The 21,480-nt window shown below is 41.1% G+C and overlaps 2 protein-coding genes across 10 annotated transcripts in view; both read right to left on the bottom strand.

The window, feature by feature from the left end:
• Nucleotides 1–506: 506 nt before the first annotated feature.
• LOC309694495 (uncharacterized protein) lies at nt 507–15,504 on the bottom strand. Of its 3 annotated transcripts, none has more exons than XR_014272892.1 (5): nt 15,235–15,504; nt 13,460–13,669; nt 12,776–13,003; nt 1,342–6,681; nt 507–1,258 (listed from the first exon to the last, which is right to left on the bottom strand). XR_014272892.1 is itself a non-coding variant. In XM_082514626.1 (5 exons), the coding sequence occupies exons 1-4, from the start codon at nt 15,395–15,397 to the stop codon at nt 7,797–7,799; spliced, it is 609 nt and encodes a 202-aa protein (XP_082370752.1). In that variant the 5' UTR covers nt 15,398–15,495; the 3' UTR covers nt 6,598–6,681; nt 7,758–7,796. The 3 variants fall into 3 exon arrangements, 2 of the variants coding, with proteins under 2 accessions (XP_082370751.1, XP_082370752.1); XM_082514626.1 differs by lacking the exon at nt 507–1,258 and adding an exon at nt 7,758–7,804 and having other exon boundaries at nt 6,598–6,681; nt 15,235–15,495; XM_082514625.1 differs by having other exon boundaries at nt 507–6,681.
• Nucleotides 15,505–18,979: 3,475 nt separating this feature from the next.
• The window catches only part of LOC309694526 (uncharacterized protein), a 63,628-nt gene continuing 61,127 nt past the window's right edge, over nt 18,980–21,480 (bottom strand). For 3 of the 7 annotated variants that reach the window (XM_082514674.1, XM_082514676.1, XM_082514677.1), the window contains one exon: nt 18,980–21,019. In XM_082514674.1, the coding sequence (XP_082370800.1) occupies nt 20,181–21,019 (839 nt within the window). In that variant the 3' untranslated portion in view covers nt 18,980–20,180. The remainder of the gene's footprint in view (nt 21,020–21,480) is intronic. The other 4 variants (XM_082514673.1, XM_082514679.1, XM_082514678.1 and 1 more) reach the window with 2 other exon arrangements.

Genomic DNA, 21,480 nt, shown 5'->3' with positions numbered 1-21,480 from the left:
CAGCAGTCTGATGGCCTGATGGAAAAAGCTGTCTCTCAGTCTGCTGGTTCGGGACCGGATGCTGCAGAACCTCCTTCCTGATGGAAGCAGTCTGAACAGTTTATGGCTGGGGTGACTGGAGTCCTTGATGATCCTCCCCGCTTTCCTCAGGCAGCGCTTCCTGTAGATGTCTTGGAGGGAGGGAAGCTCACCTCCAATTATCCGTTCTGAGCACCGCACTACTCGCTGGAGAGCTTTACAGTTGTAGGCGGTGTTGTTGCCATACCAGGTGGTGATGCATCCAGTGAGGATGCTCTCAATGGCACAGTGATAGAAGGTCCTGAGGATGCGGGGGCTCATGCCGAATCTTTTCAGTCTCCTGAGAAAGAAGAGGCGCTGCTGCGCCTTCTTCACTGTTTTGTTTGTGTGTACTGACCACGTAAGATCCTCAGCCAGATGTACACCAAGGAACCGGAAGCTGCTCACTCTCTCCACAGCAGCGCCGTTGATGGTGATGGGGGTGTGTACTTCTCTGCACCTCCGGAAGTCCACTATCAACTCCTTTGTCTTTGCGACGTTGAGGGTGAGATGGTTGTCTTGACACCAGTGGGTCAGGGCGCTGACCTCCTCCCTGTAAGCCGTCTCATCACCATTGGTGATAAGACCCACCACTGTAGTGTCGTCCGCAAACTTCACAATGATGTTGGAGTTGTTAGTGGCTGTGCAGTCGTAGGTGTAGAGTGAGTATAGGAGAGGGCTCAGTACACACCCCTGTGGAGCACCAGTGTTCAGTGTGATGGGGGATGAGGTGATGCTGCCCAGTCTGACCACTTGGCGTCTGTCAGACAGGAAGCTAAGGATCCAGCTGCAGAGGGAGCTGCTCAGTCCTAGATCCTGCAGTTTCCTGTCCAGCTTCGAGGGAACGATGGTATTGAATGCTGAGCTGTAATCTACAAACAGCATTCTCACATACGTGTCTCTCTTCTCCAGGTGTGACAGGGCAGTATGTAGTGTCAGGGCTATGGCATCATCAGTGGACCTGTTGTGGCGGTATGCGAACTGTAGAGGGTCCAGTGAGTCGGGTAGTGCAGAGCAGATGAAGACCCTGACCAGCTTCTCGAAGCATTTGCTTACGAACCAGCACAAGGATAATGTTTACAATGGCACTCGACTAAAGGCTTGATAAACAGGGCGTGAGGTCTTGGCTCGGCGAGAGGAGTAAAAGCAGAGTGACGGGTCCAAGAAAGCAACGGGAGCTGGACTGGTGATTAGGTACCCGCTGGAAGAGAGGAGAGCAGTGTTAAAATGGTAGCCAGTGAGGAGTTCTGGAGAGAGTGGAGGCTATGAATTTCTTTGTCTTACTGTGCAGGTGGGAGATGAAGTGTTGAAGGAGAGGTGTTGTGGTCCAGGTGGGATTAGTGGTGTGTGTCGGCTGTCCTGAGTGTTAAAGGTTTCGTGGTAGTTTGAGGGCAGGCAGGTGAGGCAAGGACATAATTCCAAAAAGCAGGCAGGTGAACCACATTTCCAGGATGAGTTGTTCAGCACTGTGGAATAACCAGGAGCAACTAGAACACAAGGTAAGTAAAGTACTTGAAAATTACTGGTATGACGCGTGAGGCCTGGTTACCAACATAGGGTTGTTGGTGAACTAGCGAGGAAACAGCGTAAGGAAGGAGCTTAAATCTCCAGCCTAATTGACTCAATCAGCTCCAGGTGAGGGAGGCTGTAGGCCCTGCCCATGGCCGGATACCACGGAAGCTCAGACATCCAGATCATGACAGTCAGACTCTCTCTACTAAATATTGGACGTCAGATAGATGTGCAGATCATGTTTATATTGGGTCTGTCGGTCCATGACCAATTCTCTGGACATCTGTAGACATTTGAACTTGGTCCACAATTTTAACGTCCAACCATGACCCAACCTGGACGTCGATGTTCAAAATGTGAACGTCATTTGAACTGGATAATTTCTTTCTGATATCATGTGGATGTTTATGATAAATGCGTTTTATTTACATGATTAATAAATGTGACTTTTTTATTTATAAATATAAACATTGTTGTTATCAACATGATACATATGAATATAGGTTATTTGTAAATAAACAGGATTTATTATGTGTTAGCCTATTGATTTATTCAATAAATGTTTTTTGTTTTGTTTGTCAGTTTACATTTTCCTGATTTTCTTTAATCGATCTAATAATAATTCTTTGTAACCAGGTTAAAAATGTGCTGATATAATAAAACACTGAAATCCATGTTAAAATATAAAATAATAATGGTTCAAGTCTTTAGAAAAATTCTGATATTCCTTCTAAAAGGAGTACAATGTGTTTTATATGTTTGAAAGAGCATTTGCATTATATATGGTTCTGTCCTGGTTCTGGGCCTTTTGATCCAGCATTTTAAGTTTTATGCCTTTTTGTATTATGTTCCCCAGGTTTTCTTACTTAGTTCTTATCTGTTTAGGTTCCTTCCATGTCTGTGCCTTCCCCACTATGGTGATTATAGTGTCGTGTCTTCAGTGTTTGAGTCTGTCATATCCCCTGTGTTTAAGTCTCCCTCATCCTTTATGTGTCTCAGTGATGGCTTTGTCTCTCTTCGTGTCTCTCTTACTCAGTTTGTGTTTTGTCTCCTCTTCTTGTTTACAGGTTACCCTTTGTGCGTCATTCCATCTGTCATGTGTGTTAATTTTGCCTTGCAATCATCTACATGCTCAGTCGTGTCTATGCCTATCTGAGCCAGCCGGCGAGCACTGTGATTGTGACTTTCTGATGACTCCTCGGTGGTTGGATGCGTCAGTGAGAGTGATGAGTACCAGGCTGTGGTTCATTCCTTTGTCACGTAGTGCAAACAGAATCATCTGCAGCTGAAAGTGACCTGACTTGATTGTGGACTTTTAAGGACTATGAAACCATGGACCACTATTTCAATCCAGTGGGACGATGTGGACATTGTGGAGGACTACAAACACAGTGAAGTACACATGGATAACAAACAGGACTGGGTTAAAAACACAACTCCACTCTACAGGAAGGGCCAGAGTTGTCTCTATTTTTTGAGGTGGCTGAGGTCTTTCAACATCTGTCATACAATCCTCAGGATATTTTTACAAATCTTTTGTGGCCAGTGCCATCCTCTATGCAATAGCACGCAAGGGCAGCAGGCTGAGACATGGAAAGTAGGATGAATGCGAAGAACTGTAGGCAATTTAAGTTTAATGGCTAGTGGGTTGATAATAGTTTCAATTTCAAAAGGGCCTATGTATTCAGTTCACAAAAAAAAAATAAAATAAAATACAAATAGGCCGGTGGGTGAAAAGAAAAATACGCTTCGGCCTATGCTAATACCCTTCACCTCAGTTGCCCTACAAGATAGGATAATTTTTCTGTCTTATTGGGCAATGAACGTGGTGAGCAGCTGAAAATCAGCAAGCATTACTTCAGGAATCCCCCGCAGCGAATCAACTCCCTGTAGAAGGGCTCAGGTGCTGAAGAAACTGTGTCACAGAATATTGGCTCAACGGTTGCAGCTGCAGACAGCTGCTGGACACACTGTGGATAACTGAGCGGTTACAGGTGACTAAGCGGTGGAGGACCTGGAAAGTGAGGACGAGAATCAAGGGAGTCAGTATGATTAAGCCCCTTGAATGTGTTGAATCTTTCTGATAATCAACACTTGTCTTGCATAACTTTCTGGGATTTCTTCCAATGACCTCTTCAGCCATTATCTTCAGTTTATTTTGACAGGTTTTGACTCAGGTGAGTTCATAGGGTCAGGAATAATGGCTGTTATGCCAGCTTTACAGTGAGAAGCAATTAATACTACTTCAGATTTTTATTCCTTTAAAACAATTTGCACTACCAAATGTAAGGTACAAGTTTTCGTAATTAGGCTATTCTACAACTTTGGACAGTTTGGACCTTCCAAATGACATATAGATAAAAATAATTACTAGATGCATCTTTGTCTAGTTTCCACCAATCACATGTCACAAACCTGTCAAAATGGAAAACAGCACTGTCAAAGTTACACTTTTTTTTTAGATCCAAATTATTAAAGCTCAAAACAGCAGCTGGGTATCAACAGGTGTTCACATAAAAGTATGATATAAACATAGATACTGACATAAATATATGGGTCACAAACAATTCGAGTAAATGGATCAACTGCTTAACAGTGTCATTCCCTGTAAACTCCCCTTCCCCTTCCTTTAATTACTGGATTCCACATCATTCCTATCACACCCACAGGCTTTGCCATGAGACTGGGCTAAAAGAAATATTGAAAGTGTATTTGGTGACACACAAACAGGGTATTTCAAAGTACAGTTCAGTTAGTTTCCACATGCCAGTTGTTGGTGTGGAGAAACGCCCAGAAAAAAAAGAATGGCAACCCGGCCAAAGCAATGGTTTTGACTCGAACAGCGTTTACCCCAAACCTCTATTTATTGACACATTGAATAGAATTATTTAATGGTGTATTTAATCAATTCATTTTTGTCACTTCTATCCCTCCATTCCTCGATATGTACACAGGCATTTTTTAAACAGATATTCTCTAGTGTATTTTTGAGAAATTCTTTTTGCATCAAGACAAAAAGTATCTCAAGCACTGTTCAAAGAGAACCTTTAGCCAAGTCAAAGCCCACAAATAACAAAAAAAGGCAGAAAAAAGTTATTGTTTTTTTGTCCACAAGTAAACATAGAAATTGAGCTTCTGAAAACCTTTTGAAAATAAAGTTTTGTCAGACGCTGAGTTTCCAAAGATCCAAACACTTTGTTTTACCATCAACATTTTCTAAAAATTAAACTTAGCATGCAGTATGGTTTCCTATATGCATTTTCAACTGTACTGAAGAGCTAAATTTTTTCCCACAGGTGCTACAACAATGTGGTTTCTAACCTGTATGAATTCGCACGTGTCTATTCAGATGCCCCTTCTGCGAAAAGCTTTTCCCACAGGTGTCACAAGAATGCGGCTTCTCACCTGTGTGAATTTTCATGTGTTCATTTAAATATGCTTTTATAGTAAATCTTTTCCCACAGGTGCTACAAGAATGCGGCTTCTCACCTGCGTGAATTCTCGCATGTTCATTTAAATATTTTTTTCGAGTAAATCTTTTCCTAGAAGTGCTACAAGAATGCGACTTCTCACCTGTATGAATTTGTATGTGTCTAGTCAGGTGTGACTTCCGACTAAATCTTTTCCCACAGGTGCTACAAGAATGCGGCTTCTCACTTGTGTGAATTTTCATGTGTATTTTCAGATTTGTTACGACATTAAATCTTTCCCCACATATGCTACAAAAATATGGCTTCTCACTTGTGTGAATTCGCATGTGACTATTCAACTGCCCCTTCTGAATAAAGCTTTTCCCACAAGTGGTACAAGAATGCGGCTTCTCACCTGTATGAATTTGTATGTGTCTAGTCAGGTGTGCCTTCCGACTAAATCTTTTCCCACAGGTGCTACAAGAATGCGGCTTCTCACTTGTGTGACTTTTCATGTGTATTTTCAGATTTGTTACGACATTAAATCTTTCCCCACATATGCTACAAAAATATGGCTTCTCACTTGTGTGAATTCGCATGTGACTATTCAACTGCCCCTTCTGAATAAAGCTTTTCCCACAAGTGGTACAAGAATGCGGCTTCTCACCTGTATGAATTTGTATGTGTCTAGTCAGGTGTGCCTTCCGACTAAATCTTTTCCCACAGGTGCTACAAGAATGCGGCTTCTCACTTGTGTGACTTTTCATGTGTATTTTCAGATTTGTTACTACATTAAATCTTTCCCCACATATGCTACAAAAATATGGCTTCTCACCTGTGTGAATTCGCATGTGACTATTCAACTGCCCCTTCTGACTAAAGCTTTTCCCACAAGTGGTACAACAATGCGGCTTCTCACCTGTGTGAATTTTCATGTGTTCAGTTAAATATGTCTTTAGAGTAAATCTTTTCCCACAGGTGCTACAACAATGTGGTTTCTCACCTGTATGAATTCGCATGTGACTATTCAACTGCCCCTTCTGACTAAAGCTTTTCCCACAAGTGGTACAACAATGTGACTTCTCACTTGTGTGAATTTTCATGTGGGTTTCCAAACTTGATTTTACATTATAACGTTTCCCACAAGTGATACAGGAATATCGTTTTTCACCTGTATGATATTCCATGTGCATTTTCAAATGTTCCTTCCGATTAAATCTTTTCCCACAGGTGCTACAAGAATGCAACTTCTCACCTGTGTGAATTTGCATGTGTCTAGTCAAGTGCGACTTCCGATGAAATCTTTTCCCACAGGTGCTACAACAATGTGGCTTCTCACCTGTGTGAATTTTCATATGTCGATTCAAGTTTTTTGCAGTATTAAATTTTTTCCCACAGGTGCCACATAAATATACTGTCTTGGAATTTTGAACTGGCAGCTCTGATACGATTTCCTCCAACTTATTTCTGTGTAAGTTATCATCCTTGCTTTCATCCTGATCTGTGTCAGGAGAGTTGTGAGAAAGGAGCTGGTCACTACTTAGGTCTGGTTCACCCTGGTCACTTTCTTTACGAGCAGGAAAAGTTTGAGTCTCTTGCTTTCGTACAAACGGTTTTCCCTCTTCAGTGGTACTGAGTTCCTCCTGTTCCCCTTTAATCTGCAAAAGATCCTCCTGTTCTTTACAGTCATGTTGTGGAAAATCTGAAGGGACAAAAAACAAAACATATATTTGAGAAATTACAAGGTAACCTTAGCCATTAGCAGGTCTCCACATGGTAAGCATGTCGCTCAGATAAGCCAATAAAAGGCATGTTGGGGGAGAAGTTGTTTTGCTGACTCAGTGAGACCATTTTGGCTGCTCATTTACAAACCCTATGAAAAACACTCTTCTTCTGTGATCGATTTAAGTTTGGAATCGTACATTTCAGAAAAAAGAACATAAATATTTAACAATATTTATCCCAAACCGTAATGTCGTAAAGTATTTTTTTTTCCATTCCATGCTGCAAGGGAAACCTGGAATTCTTTAAACTGACTGAAAAAAATAAAATGAAAATCGATGAGGTGGAAACTTTAAACTCAAACACTTCACTTCTTGCTTTCTGCTCAGTTTTTGTATCATTTAATGGAGGAAATCTAATTTATGAAAATAAAAAGATAATCAAACATTAGGGGCCGTTTCAAAACAACACAAAAATTCAGCTATAACAAAAACTGTGAGATTCTCATAAATATTACTCTGACTAATGATTCCAGGGTTTTGTTGTCTTCTAAATGTGATAGTGGCTTTTCCAGCTTTTAGTTTAATTATTAGGGGCGATCGTGGCTCAAGAGCTGGGAGTTTGCCTTGCAATCGGAAGGTTGCCGGTTCGAGCCCTGGCTTGGACAGTCTCGGTCGTTGTGTCCTTGGGCAAGACACTTCACCCGTTGCCTACTGGTGGTGGTCAGAGGGCCTGGTGGCGCCAGTGTCCGGCAGCCTCGCCTCTGTCAGTGCGCCCCAGGGTGGCTGTGGCTACAATGTAGCTTGCCATCACCAGTGTGTGTGAATGGGTGGATGACTGGATATGTAAAGCGCTATATAAATGCAGGCCATTTACCATTTATTAAGAGAAACATTAATAAAACTCTTCAATTTAACCAGTTTGCCTCCCCACCTCCCTTTTTTCAACCCGGACACTTTTTGTTACTTTCCCTCATCCCCCGGACCTTTTAGGGAAACGTAACACAGGGTGTTGTGCGATTGTTGTGGTTTCTTTCTAATATTGTAGAGTCTTTACCTTACAGTATAAAGCCCCTTCAGGACACCGTTGTTGGGATTATTTCCCTATATGAATAAAACATCTTGAGAATGAGTGAAAAAGGTCGTGTTACACAAGCTAAAGAATTATTTATCCACAAATCATAGTGGGAGTTGATTAAAAAGGATAAGATAAGATAAGATAACCTTTATTAGTCCCACACGTGGGAAATTTGGGACACTTTTCTGTAATAATGCCATATGACTGCACACAAGCAAATGCAGAACTTACCGCCACATAAAATCCTTCCTAACTATTAGGGTTGTGTGACTGAACGCATATATAGACTATCGACGATAGGCTGAGCCCATAGGAGATTGTTTTTACACGGGCAATTTATTTATTTATTTGCCCATGAGTACGTTTGCTATTAATGATGGAGCTAATAGAAGGAGTCAAAAAATAATAAATAAATAAATAAATAAATAAATAGTGCTGTTTTAACAGCACCCCCTTTCATCTTCAAATAAATGCACCCTCCTCAGAGTGCGCCCAAGTGCTTGTTGATAGAGCTGTAGAAGCTGGTGATAGCCGAGCATACTGAGCAGGATGGTGGACACGTACGTTCTCATGCAAGTTAGTCGTGTTTAAGTACTTTGCTCGCACGACACGTCTCCACAAGCGGCACACGGCTTTGGTTACATCCTTAGTTCTCATCTTGTTTAAAGCCTTTATATTTTTCTAGTTCTGTCAAAGTCCCTGAAATGTCTCTGTCAACGCATTTCGGGCAGTTTGTCTAAAGTTTGTTCATTTTGCACTCCAGATGGGTTGAGTGAGTTAAAAGTTTTAATTGGTGGCACACCAAAAACTAGAGATGGTACGATACCACTTTTTTATGTCCGATACCGATATCATAACTTTGGATATCTGCCGATACCGATATGAATCAGATATAGTGTGTTTTTTTAAATATCTTGCTGCATTTTGTATAAGTTCATACTCAAGTTTAAAACAACAACTACACTAAAGCTATTCTGTTATACCTGTATGCAAAAAAAAAATAATTTCATAGTTCAGCAATACTGATCAATCTAATAAACTCAAACCTACACCATCCTCCCTATTCTGGTATTTTAAAGAGTACTTAGCGTAAATGTTAAGCAACCTAACTAATAGGGTTCCAACTAGGGCTGCCACAAACGATTATTTTGATAGTCGACTAGTCACCGATTATTTTTGCGATTAGTCGACTAATCAGATCATCATCCATTGGACGTAAAACCTACAGCTTATTGCACCAGCATCCAGCTGCTCTTATATAACTATCATTAGCTTACAGCTTGAAGTGTTTAAGGTATGTGCTAACTAAAAATAAAGACAAGATGATAGTTTATTAAATTTTAATGACATCTGCAGATTGTTTCGGTGAAGTTTAATAAACTCAGCCGTCTGCTCCTTGCTATCTAAAATATAACGGGACACCGGAGTATATTCTGGAGCATCTCACGCTTCTGATAATCAGCTGTCTGCTTGACGTTTATTCAGCTGTGTAAAAACTATAACTTTAATCTCAGCCAAACCGATTTACTCAGGAACAAATAAAATACTAAAAAAAAGCCAAACAATAACATTTTTAAGTTATCTAAGTGACTTATATATATTTAACCTGAGTAGCCAAAGACGGCGGTGGGTTTGAAAACAATTTGCCGGGAGTCCGGTGTTCTCACGGCTCTAGTGAGCCTAGCCCCCGGCTCGCTAACGAGCTAATGGGTAACAAACGTCTCCGAAAACGTCGGAGCGCTTTTGAAAATATGTGGTGTCCTGATAAACTGAGCAGATATTTGAGGTTTACACAGCTACATTCTCGCCTGAAAATATGTTAAACGTTTATTTTGTGAGCCAGAAAGAATAATAAGAGTAACATTAAAACTAACTAGCTGCCGCCATTGTTGACAACTGCGCTGGGCTGCGCTATGAATTATGGGACACAGCTGCTTCTTCTTCTTCGGGGTTTAACGGCAGCTGGCATCCTTGTACATGCAGTGCTGCCATCTTCTGTTTCAGTCTGTTATGACACTCTTAAATCCTACTACTCATTCCTGCGTCTTTTGTGATCTTACAAAGCTTCAAACGACGCGTCGACTATTAAATCAGTCGTCGACGATTTTAATAGTCGACGTAATCGTGACTAGTCGACTAATCGTGGCAGCCCTAGTTCCAACTCCCAGCAACAACAAAAATAAATAAATAAAAAATAGGGAACCACCCCTCACGCTCCACCTCATGATGCTTAATCGACGTAATCAACCTTAATTTGATGCAGTGTGGAAAAAAAAATGCACAGAAATCAATTATTTTTCAATATATTAAAATATTAAATAGTTTCAACATCTTTCTTCAACAAAATTGCAGACTGCACAGATGGTACCTTCCCAAAGGAAAAAGTACTATAGCTTACATATTTGTACTATAGCTTATATATTAGTTAGGTATATATATATATTAGACTTAATAGTTACTATATACCGTATTTTCACGACCATAAGGCGCACTTAAAAGTCTTAGATTTTCTTCAAAAAGTGCGGCGCGCCCTATAGTGCGGTGCGCCCTATGTGTTGTAAGGAGGACGTAGTAGAGAACACCATGAGAACGTTAAAGGGTGAAGTGTGGGCGTTGATCGTATATACCGGGACAATCGCACATACCTGTATAAAAGAACAGGTATGTGCATTATGCAGGACATTGTTGTTTTAACAACCCTGAAAATGGCAAAGAGACACGCTTACGAAGCACAGTTTAAACTGAAAACCATCAGCTACGCGGAGGAACATGGAAATCGAGCAGCGGCGAGAGAATTTAAGATTAACGAATCGATGGTTCGCAAATGGAGGAAGATGGAAAACAAGCTCCGGCAGGTCAAGAAAACGCAGCTGAGTTTCCGCGGACATAAGGCGAGGTGGCCCAAGTTGGAGGAAAGACTCGAGCGGTGGATCATCGAGCAAAGAGCGAGCGGGAGAAGCGTTTCGACGGTCACCATTCGGCTAAAAGCAGTTTCACTAGCTGAAGAGATGAACATTGAACATTTCCAAGGAGGTCCGTCTTGGTGCTTTCGTTTTATGAAACGGAGCCATTTTTCCATCCGGACCAGGACTACGGTAGCGCAGCAACTTCCAGCGGATTATAAGGAAAAGCTGGCCATCTTCCGCTCCTACTGCAGCAAACACATCGGCGACAAAAACATCCAGCCCAGCCACATCACAAACATGGACGAGGTCCCGCTCACTTTCGACATCCCGGTGAGTCACACTGTGGAGAAGAAGGGGACCAGCACGGTAGCGATACGCACAACGGGGTATGAAAAGTCTTCTTTCACTGTTGTGCTTGGCTGCCATGCTAATGGACAGAAACTGCCGCCTATGGTGATTTTTAAGCGAAAGACTTTGCCTAAAGAGAAGTTTCCAGCAGGAATCATCATTAAGGCAAATGAAAAGGGCTGGATGGATGAGGAAATGATGAAAGAGTGGCTGAGGGAGGTGTATGTAAGGAGACCAGGTGGTTTTTTCCACGCATCACCATCGCTCTTAATCTGTGACTCTATGCGTGCCCATCTCACAGCCGATGTGAAAAAACTAGTGAAACAAATGAACTGTGAGCTTGCTGTCATTCCGGGAGGCCTGACAAAGGAACTCCAACCGCTGGACATCGGTGTGAACCGCCCGTTCAAAGTAAGGCTGCGAGCAGCCTGGGAGCGATGGATGACCGATGGAGACCACAGTTTCACCAAGAGTGGAAGGCAGCGCCGGGCAAGTTACGCCACAATTTGCCAATGGATTGTAGATGCTTGGGCTAACATGTCTGCTGGCACTGTTGTTCGAGCTTTCGCAAAAGCCGGCATCGTTTCCGAGGAGCCGCACGGCACGGAAAGTGACTCTGACGGTGAAGACAGTGAACCTGGCATGTTTGATGGAGATTTAGCGCAGCTGTTCAATTCAGACACAGAGGATGAGGACTTCGATGGGTTTGATTGATGATAAAAATGTGAGTACCAAACTTTGTTTTGCTCCTGCTTTATTTTTAAATACGCACACTTGTATGCTTGTGTGTTGTTGATGATGACGATTACTGATAATAAAAATGTGAGTACCAAACTCAGTTTTGCTCCTGCTTTATTTTTAAATACGCACACTTGTATGCTTGTATGTTGTTGATGATGACGATTACTGGTAATAAAAATGTGAGTACCAAACTCAGGTTTGATCCCGCTTTATTTTTAAATACGCATACGGTACTTGTATGCGCCCTATGGTCCAGTGCGCCTTATGTGTGTGTTAAATACAGTAAGGGCACACATAACTGAGACTGCGCCTTATGGTCGTGAAAATACGGTACAGTAATGGACTTCTATTCATTTTACATCAAATTAAAACTTTGGGTGTCAGATAATTATTTATTAAAAGCTAGACATTTTAAATGAGAATAAGAAAGAAAAGTATGTCTTTGTGCCCCCTTTTCCCTGTTAATGCCCTATCGGCCCCCCTGGCTAAACTTTGCTAGATCCGCCCCTGCACAGTTACCAGCGTCAGCTACGTAGAAAAAGGTCCTGGTGTAGAAATTAATATTAAATAAATTCTAACAACAGCTTATCAAGCTTAAATGTGCTGCTGTTGTTCAGCCGCTGGTTTCCTCTTTCTGGTGCACAGTGGGCCAAAAACAAACAAGAGAGACGGACTCGCGACAGAAAAGACTCGTGACAATATGAATGGCAAAAATGTATATGGAGGAATAAATAAAAAGTTGATGTGTCAACTCATTGTAGGGAGTCTTCCTCTCTCTTGTACTCAACTTAATTATTTCCAACATAGGACAGTCCTGACAAGGGCGACACTGTGAGGGCTACACATTTTGGCTCTTAGAATATTACATCATGTTTCCTTATTGCAGTTGGACCTTAGATTCTCCATGTGTCTCTATAACATACCTCTGAGGTCTGATAAGGATCCAACAGGAGTTAGATTTCTTAACACAAAACTGAGTCTGTCTATTAAAGTTTTGCATACCTATTCTTTCCAACTTTACTTCAGGGTTCCACATGATGTCCAGCTCCTGCCCAGTCCAGACGATGACGTCTTTGGTTTTTGGCTTCAGTGAAAGCTGCTCTTCTTCCTGATTGAGGGAGATTTCCTCCTGTTCCTCTTTAGTTTCTGGAAGATCTGGGTCCTCCTGGTTGAGACTGGAGTTCCTCTCCTGGCTACAGTTTTCCTTACAATCATGTTGCTGTGGGAGGTCTTGACGGACACAACACACAAGAAAAAATTAACACTGTGAGCAGGTCTCTCAGATATGTGAGCGATATTTAAATATTCTCTCTCATGCAGTGAACAGCAAAGAATTCTGTTTACATACAGAAAGTCATAATTTATGAGGCGTACAGCTCGCTACTCCAACTTGGTCCTTGTGGGTATTTTTCTACATTCTGCATACAGTTCTGGGTCAACTTGACTTAAATCTATATGGAGGAAATTTTTGTTTTTTATTAAACAACAGAAGATTTTAAACCCAGTTTTTATTTTACTGTGCTAACAGAAAACACGTCTTAGGTGAGGTAGTATGCCAGGTGGTAATGCATGTGTCATTGTGAGCTCTCTTCCTGAGGAGTCAACTCTGATATCGTCACCTGATGTTTTAATATGAGTCTTATTCATTTCAGTATTATGAAATCTGTATATTACAGTTTTACATACCTGTTGTGGTCAGCTCTACTCCAGGTTTACACAACAAATCCAGCTGTTCTCCGGTCCACACATCAATTTCTTCAGCCTCCTGCTTCAGTTCAAGCGGCTCTCCTTCCTCACTGCTGCAGATTTCCTCCTGTACCTCTTTAGTCTGTGGAGGCTCTGGGTCCTGCTGGTGGAGACTGGAGCTCCTCTCCTGGTCAAAGACCTGCTGATCACCTTCGTGTTCAGCAAAGGGACAGAAGAAATCAGTAACTAATGTGATCACAAGAAAGATCAAGAACAATTAAAAGGGAGTTGAGAACTAAGCTTATGGTTTCACGGCCTCTTGCGTTCTTGCAGATGTTGCCACAGAAACATTCACTCCTGGCCATTTTTTCACTGGGCGACACTGATAACCTTAAAGCCGTCTGGGGTCTAATTTTTAAAAGTGACCGCCAGTGATCGTCACAAAATGTGCAAACAAACAAAATAAACAAATGAACAGCAGCATGATCTGAATATGATCATGAAAGCTATTGACCAAGCATCATTTAGGCCGCCTGGTAATTTTTGGTCATTTTGGCTGTAAACGGGCCAGAAATCAAACTAAAAGTGAATACTTTTGCCCCCTGGCACTCATTTTACATTATTGTATTGTTATGGCAATGAAACAACAGTTTAAAGTGAAAAAAAAAGGACTGTTTTTTTCAGATTTATAGTTAAGTGGAAACTGATATTGTTAGGTTTTGTATTGTTGATTGTCATTTATGCTTAGAAATATCTACTTATATATGCTTAGAGTTTTATAATTAGTTTTAGATTGGTAGAGGTTTGATCCTTAATAGTCTGCATTCCAGAGCACTCTGGGAGCATGGGAGAGGTCGTACCTTCTCTTATTGTTTTATGGTAGGATAAACGTGGCTATATCTGTTTTAGGCTAAGTGCCTTTTGTTTAGATGAACTGCTGGACTTCCAGACCAGCAGGTTTAGGGAAGTCATTTATGGGGTCACACACACACACACACACACACACACACACACACACACACACACACACACACACACGGTACTCTTTGTTTGTATGTAGACGTCATATGTTAATGAACCTATATATATTCATGTAACCTCAATAAAAGAGCAGTGTTACGGGGGAGCGGACGAGAGCAACTGGGGTCAAGCGAAGGAACGGCGTTTGTCCGGTTCTCTCCCGCGCACGAGAAACATGAAGAACTTTGGCTACTTCGTGTCTTGCTTTGCTGTGTAATTATATCGTCTTAAACGTTCCAGCGAATAGGTTCAAGCTACAAACCTAATATTAATTCAACAGGAACAAACGTAACACAACATCAACTATACTAAATATGTACAATAAAGTTTTTGAGCAATGGCCACTTAGTTTTTTAAATTTCGAGGCCTTTTTGGAGCGTTGCCACTTTTCCATACATGTGATTGGACCGTCACTGCTCGTGTTTTCTAATGATGCACCGTAAAGTTTCGTAAAGCTCTTCTTCGTGTCTTTCAGTAACCGTTTGAAATGTCTCTCTTGCCCAAATGGTCGAGGGATTACGTTAGTGAATCTTGGTTCTTCAGACAGCAGTAGCTTGCGAACGGTTTGTGCTACCGTAATACACCAAATATCCCCGTAAAACTCAGCCTCTCTTCTTTCAGTAACCCTGTAATTTCTTTTTCTAGCTTAAATAGTCGATAAGTTACGGTAGTGTGAAGCGCACATGGTAAAATCTAAGCAGAGTTGGGTTCCCGCGAGGATCCCGCAACCCCCATTCCTCCACAAATTTACACACCTGTATTGTGCGACTTTATCCCGGGTCTGATATCCAGCGGCCTTAGCTGACGGATCTCCTCCTCATACCGGACGATCGTTTTTTCAAACTCTGAGAAGATTTGTTCTGCGGCAGCAGTTAATCTCTCCTTGATAACCTCTCGCAGATACTGGACTGAAGACATTATTGCGACAACAACTGATACATTCAAATCAAAGTCTTCAAATATAACTCGCGATGCAAGCGCTCAGTGACGTCATTTCCGCTATTCTTCTTCGATCTTAAGCTGGAAGTATCAAAGGCGTAATACTGCCCTCATCAGGTCAGTCTAACAAAAATCAAGTCCTGACATAAAGTCTGGTACTTTGGAGAAACCTGGATAAAGAATTTATCATTTAACATTAAAATTTAGATCAAAGCTCAAAACATTATGAAAGCTTCGTGAATTAGAGTGTTTTCTGTTTCTTTGAAACACAGACAATAGTACATTTAATAAACAGAAAAGGGTCGATTTCATTTTAATGAACTCAGCAGTGTCTCCAGCGTTGTAACGAGAAAGTCCAGCATAAAGCAGCTGAGTGAATGTGGTCTGGACTCTGTGGAGGAGAGTCATGGTTTCAGAGACGCTGTAGAAGGACAAAATACCTGCTCTGTGATCCAGGTACACTCCTACTCTGGAGGAACGAGGACCTGAGACAGATAATATTCTTCTATGTAATTGCTACACATACTCCCCCACTCCACCTCAGTGCAAACCGAAGGTAAGCAGTAAAAATGTGATGTTTTGAGATTTACCCAGGTCTTAAAAATGAAAGATACCCACATGTTTAACAATGTCTAAAATTTTTAGTCATATTTGCTCAATTCACCATACAATCTGAAAGAAACTAGCCTTTTCTTCATTTTTCTTACGACAACACTTCATGTTAAAGAGTTTGGTACACATGTTATTTTCACGAGTTGTCTTATGCAGTACCATATAGTCAGGCCAGATCAGGATCTCCTTCAGTTTAACTACCAGTCCCACCTCAGACCTGAGGACACCATCATCTACCTACTCAGTTGTGTCTACACCCATATGGGCCAGCTGGCAAGCAGTGTGAGGGTCATTTTTATCTTTTCCAGTGCATTTATTATCATCAAATTCAAATTTCATTTGTCACGTACACAGTCATACACAGTACGATATGCAGTGAAATGCTTAGACAACTGCTCGTAACCTAAAATAAAAGACTATGAATAGGATAGGAAATAAATAGGAAAATTAAAATGAAGGGTAAATTTAACTAGGAAAGAATAAAATATAAAAATTAAAGTTACAAATAAAATAACTGTACAACAAATACAAGTACAAATACACAATACATAAAATACACAATATAGAAAATATATAAGAATATATGAAGAAATATGGAACAATAAGAGCAGCTGTACGAGTAATAAATGGTAATGAAAGAAATGTAATGTCCAGGGTTGTGCAATCCACATATTTAAGTGTCTGTAGTGTCTGTAGTGTAGTGCAGTCTGTAGTGCAAATATGCTTAAAAGTGATTTATTTAAGCGACTTGTGATAGAGTGATTTGATTAATCAATAACAAGATGGCAAATGTAAACAAATGTAAACAAATGTCCAGAATGTCCAGTGTGTGTGTAAAAACCATATTTGTGGGTCAGTACTATGTGGTGGTGTGATTGAGAGACCGTATCGCCTGCGGAAAGAAGCTTCTCCGGCTTCTCAGGCCAATCGTCCTGGGAGATAAGCTGACTGAGATGCAAGTGGATGCCTCTCCTGTGTCCTGGATTTTTGAGTATCTAACACAAAATGTGCTTCTTCAACATTATGTGTCTCACAAGGTGATCAGCAACACAGGGGCACCACAAGGAACTGCCCTCTCCCCATCACAGACGTCAGCCACTGCACAGACCTGCCATGTTCAGATGTTTTCTGATGACTCTGCGGTGGTTGGATGCTTCAGTGAGGGTGATGTGATGGTGTACCGGGCTGTAGTTGACTCCTTTATCAAGTGGTGCAAGCAGAATCATCTGCAGCTCAAAGTGACCGAGGACCAAAAATTGATTGTGGACTTTAGGAGGACCAGGAAACCTGTGACCCCTGTTTCAATCCAGGGTATCGTTATAGACGTTATAGAGCAGCGGTCCCCAACCCCCGGGCCTCAGACCGGTACCGGTCCGTGAGTCGTTTGGTACCGGGCCGCGAGAGTTGAGGCTCAGGTGTGAAATGTATGATTTTCAGGGTTTTTATCGGTTTTCAGCGTTATTTTGTTAGCGTTTGTTAGCTGGAAAGCTACAGCTGGCTGTGTGTGTGCAGCAAACGTGTGGGAAAAGTGGTCAATAAAGAGATGCAGAAAAGCATGTTCATGTGAACATTTTTCTTTTCTTACATTTTTCTCTTTACTAGCCCTAACTGGGGTTCAAAGTCTTAATAAATGCACAGCGTTTTGGGAGGTATACCGGCTTCTGCCAGTGTGACACATATTTTGAGCAACGAAAATAATAAAACATAATTTTACTTTTGAATTTCAAGATCACAATAATCTTCCAATTTAGAACCACAAGTTAAAAAAAGAACTAACACAAATAAAATGCACTTCAGTTAAATACTATTTTCCCAAGCCACGTGGAGCCGCAGTATAAGGATGAAAGAGCCTTATGCAGATCCGGAGCCGCAGATTACCGACCCCTGTTCTAGAAGAACACATGGATTGGTCAACATTCAGTTCTTTTAGTTTCCTATATTTTTTCTGCATTTTTGAGTCCTCAGAGCTTCAGAAGTAATCTACTGGAAATTCAGACAAGCGTGATGCCAGACAGGTGAGTATTCCACAGAGTGAGCTCAGCAGCAAGTGGAAGAGGTGAGTAACTCAGTGTGACATGGGCTCCTGTCATGACTGCTTGGAGGGAGAAGAGATCAAATTTAGTCTCAATCAAAACATACAACAGAGACTTCATGGCCTGGTGACAACCATAGGATAGCTGACAGACTGGCAGAGAACTGGAGGAGACGCTGATGTTAAATCAATCAATCAATCAATCAATCAATCTTTATTTATAAAGCACTTTTCATACTACAAAAAAAAAAATGTAGCACAAAGTGCTTTACATAGTTAAAAGCAGCCCACCCCACCCTCCAACTCACTCCCCACACTCTCATTAACATAAATGATGTGAATACACACATATCTCCCCCCCCCCCACACACACACACACACACACACACGCGCACACTTAAAGAGTAAAAATTGGGCTGGGCTCGCATGAGCCAAGTGAAGAAACACTATAACATGGAGCCGTCTGCACCGGGAGCCGGTCACAGACCGCAGCCTGATGATTGCCGGCAATGATGAACAGATGAACGAGGCAGGTGTGGACTCCGGGCTCCACCTGAACAGACCAGGCCGGAGCGGAGAAACACTGAAGACTCACAGGGACCTGGGGTGACCCCTCGTCTGGAGCTCTTCTCAGCTCTTTCCGGAAGGGTGGCATGGTTGCCCCTCTGTTGGTCTTCCGTAAACTCTTGCGCACTGGGGGTCTCTGCATGTCTGGAGCCTGGATCTCCTCCATACCTGCTTCATGCCTGCTTCATGGGGAACGGGACTATGGCTCCGCACACCCTCTAGCAGATCGTTACATGAAGGAACCTTTTAAATACAAGTGCAGTCATGCTCACAGGTATACACACGGGTGCAAAAATCACAGGAGATGAGTGAAGTTTGGTGCCAACAGTTTTATTGAACAGACGAGATAAACAAAAATTTAGAAAAAAAACACAAAGCCCTCTACAGTGTTTTCCGTAAGCACATGCAGGCCAAAAGCCAACAACGATAAAAATGAAGACTCCCAGTGCACTTCTAAACCCCTTTATGGGAGAGGAGTCACCAGCTGCTCATCCTTTATTATATAATTATCCATATTTTTTCTTTAAACTTATTTAATTCCAATTTTAAACTAGATTTATTTCTTTGTGTACAAATTGTTTTCTTAAAAACAATTATTATAGAATGTTTTTATTAATGTCTCACTTTGACCAGTGTATCCAATTTACACAACTTTGCTTCCTCTATAATATTCAACATTTGTCTTGCATAACTTTCTGGGCTTTCTTCCATCTTTAGCCATCATTTTTATAGCTTTTTTTGACAGGTTTATGCCCGAGGTCAGCTCACAGGGTCAGGAATAATGACTGTTATGCCAGCCTCACAGTAAGAAGGAATTAATACTTAGGGGTGGGTTTTGATTATCGATTTATTGATTAAAATCGATTCTAGTTTGGATAACATGATATCGATTCATTAAAATCCTGTTACCTGGTTCTTCCTGACCTTGTACTTTCTCCTCACATTCTCCTCTTTCCTCTCTCCCTCTTCGGACTGACAATCATATACAAATAGATTTTATTCGATTAGATGAAAAATTACATTCATATGAAAAAAAATACTATTAAGATCACTAACAAAAAGTCCTCTCAGTTTACTTTCAACCAAAAGGCAAATAACCAAACCACACGAACATCTAATAAAAGATAAATATTGAAACACTGAAGCACCCCCAAAAATGGGCTAAAATCACCCCTGATTGCCTTCATGTTTTTCTGTCTTTTATCCTCAATTACTTTGACACAAAGGCATCTGCTGTGACGCTTACACCTTTGATAAAGTCTCGCAAGTGTCAGCTTTCTTTTTATAAATATAAAGATATGGATATGTACTGATACGTGATCAGAATAATAATATTTCTAACTGAGGCAAAATTTCCCAGATTCAAATCGACTCAAATCAAATCGGAATCGAATCGATTCTAGAAATCAGTGACGATGTCCAGCCCTAATAATACTACAGATTTTCATGCCTTTAAAACAAGTTGCACTAACAAATGTAAGCTATAAATTTCACTAATTAGGGGATTCTACAACTTTGGACAGTTTGGGCCCTCTCTGTGACTCAGACTTCTCACCTGTGTGAAGTCGCATGTCTCTTCAACTGTAGGTTTAGACGAAATCTTTCCCCACATGTGCTACAGGAATATGGCTTCTCACCTGTGTGAATTGTTATGTGGGATTTCAACCTTGATTTAAAATGAAATCCTTTCCCACAAGTGCTACAGGAATATGGCATCTCACCTGTGTGAATTTGCATATGTCCCTTCAACTGTGTGTTTAGACGAAATCTTTCCCCATATGTGCTACAGGTATATGGGTTCTCACCTGTGTGAATTGTTATGTGGGATTTCAAACTTGATTTTAAATTAAATCTTTTCCCACAAGTGCTACAAGAATATTGTTTCTCACCTGTGTGAGTTTTGATGTGCCTAGCCAAGTCTGATATAAAACGAAATCTTTTCCTACAGGTGCCGCAAGAATGTGGTTTCCCACCTTTGTGAATTTGTATATGTTGATTCAAGTTTGGTTTAGAATTAAATTTTTTCCCATAGGTGCTACATAAATGTGCTGTCTTGGAATTTTGAACTGTCAGTCCTGATAAAATTTGCGCTGACTTCATACTGTGTGAATTATCATCCTTTTTTTCGTCCTGATCTGTGTCAGTAGAGTTGTGAGAAAGGAGCTGGTCACTGCTTGGTCCTGGTTCACTGTGGTCACTTTCTTTACAGGCAGAAAATGTTCCGGTCTCCTGCTTTTGTACAAGCGGTTTTCCCTCTTGAGTGGTACTGAGTTTCTCCTGTTCCCCTTTAATCTGCGAAGGATCCTCCTGGTCCAGACTGGAGTTCGTCTGGTAGCAGACGTGCTGATCTGTGAGCCCTCCCTCATCCTTACAGTCATGTTGTGGTAAATCTGAAGCAACAGATTAAAAAAAAAAAGAAGCAGCAAAAAAAGACATACATTTGAGAAATTACAAGGTAACCATTAGCAGGTCTCCACATGGTAAGCATGTTGCACAGATATACCAATTACAGGCATGTTGGAGGGACAAGCTGTTTTGCAGAGGACACTCCTCTTATGATCAATTTAAGTTTGGAATTGTATATTCCAGAAAGCAGAATATAAAATCTGTTTAAATCATTTTTCCCATTCCATGCTGCAGAGAAAACATGTAATTCTTTAAACTGCCCAAGCAAAAAGAGAATCGATTGGGCGGAAATTTTAAATTGAAACAATTGTCTTCTTCCTTCCTTCTTCTCATAAATATTACTCTGTTGGAATTTGTGTGATATAGGGTGACTGTTGAGTCTTTGTTTTAATGTGCATGCGTCAGCTCAGTAAATATCTAAAACAGTTGAACTCTTTTCAAACTC

Source organism: Aulonocara stuartgranti (genome assembly GCF_965226115.1).
Source record: "Aulonocara stuartgranti genome assembly, chromosome: 18".
NCBI classification, from domain to species: domain Eukaryota; kingdom Metazoa; phylum Chordata; class Actinopteri; order Cichliformes; family Cichlidae; genus Aulonocara; species Aulonocara stuartgranti.
Note: the sequence above shows the minus strand (reverse complement) of the source record. Positions and strands in the feature narration are given on the sequence as shown.

Coding starts and splice junctions, on each gene's coding strand:
- LOC309694495 (XM_082514625.1), bottom strand. CDS start 15,397: ATGTCTTCAGTCCAGTATCTGCGAGAGGTTATCAAGGAGAGATTAACT. Junction 13,004..13,459: donor AGTAGAGCTGACCACAACAG/GTATGTAAAACT, acceptor GTGTCCGTCAAG/ACCTCCCACAGCAACATGAT. Junction 6,682..12,775: donor AGTAAAGTTGGAAAGAATAG/GTATGCAAAACT, acceptor TTGTCCCTTCAG/ATTTTCCACAACATGACTGT.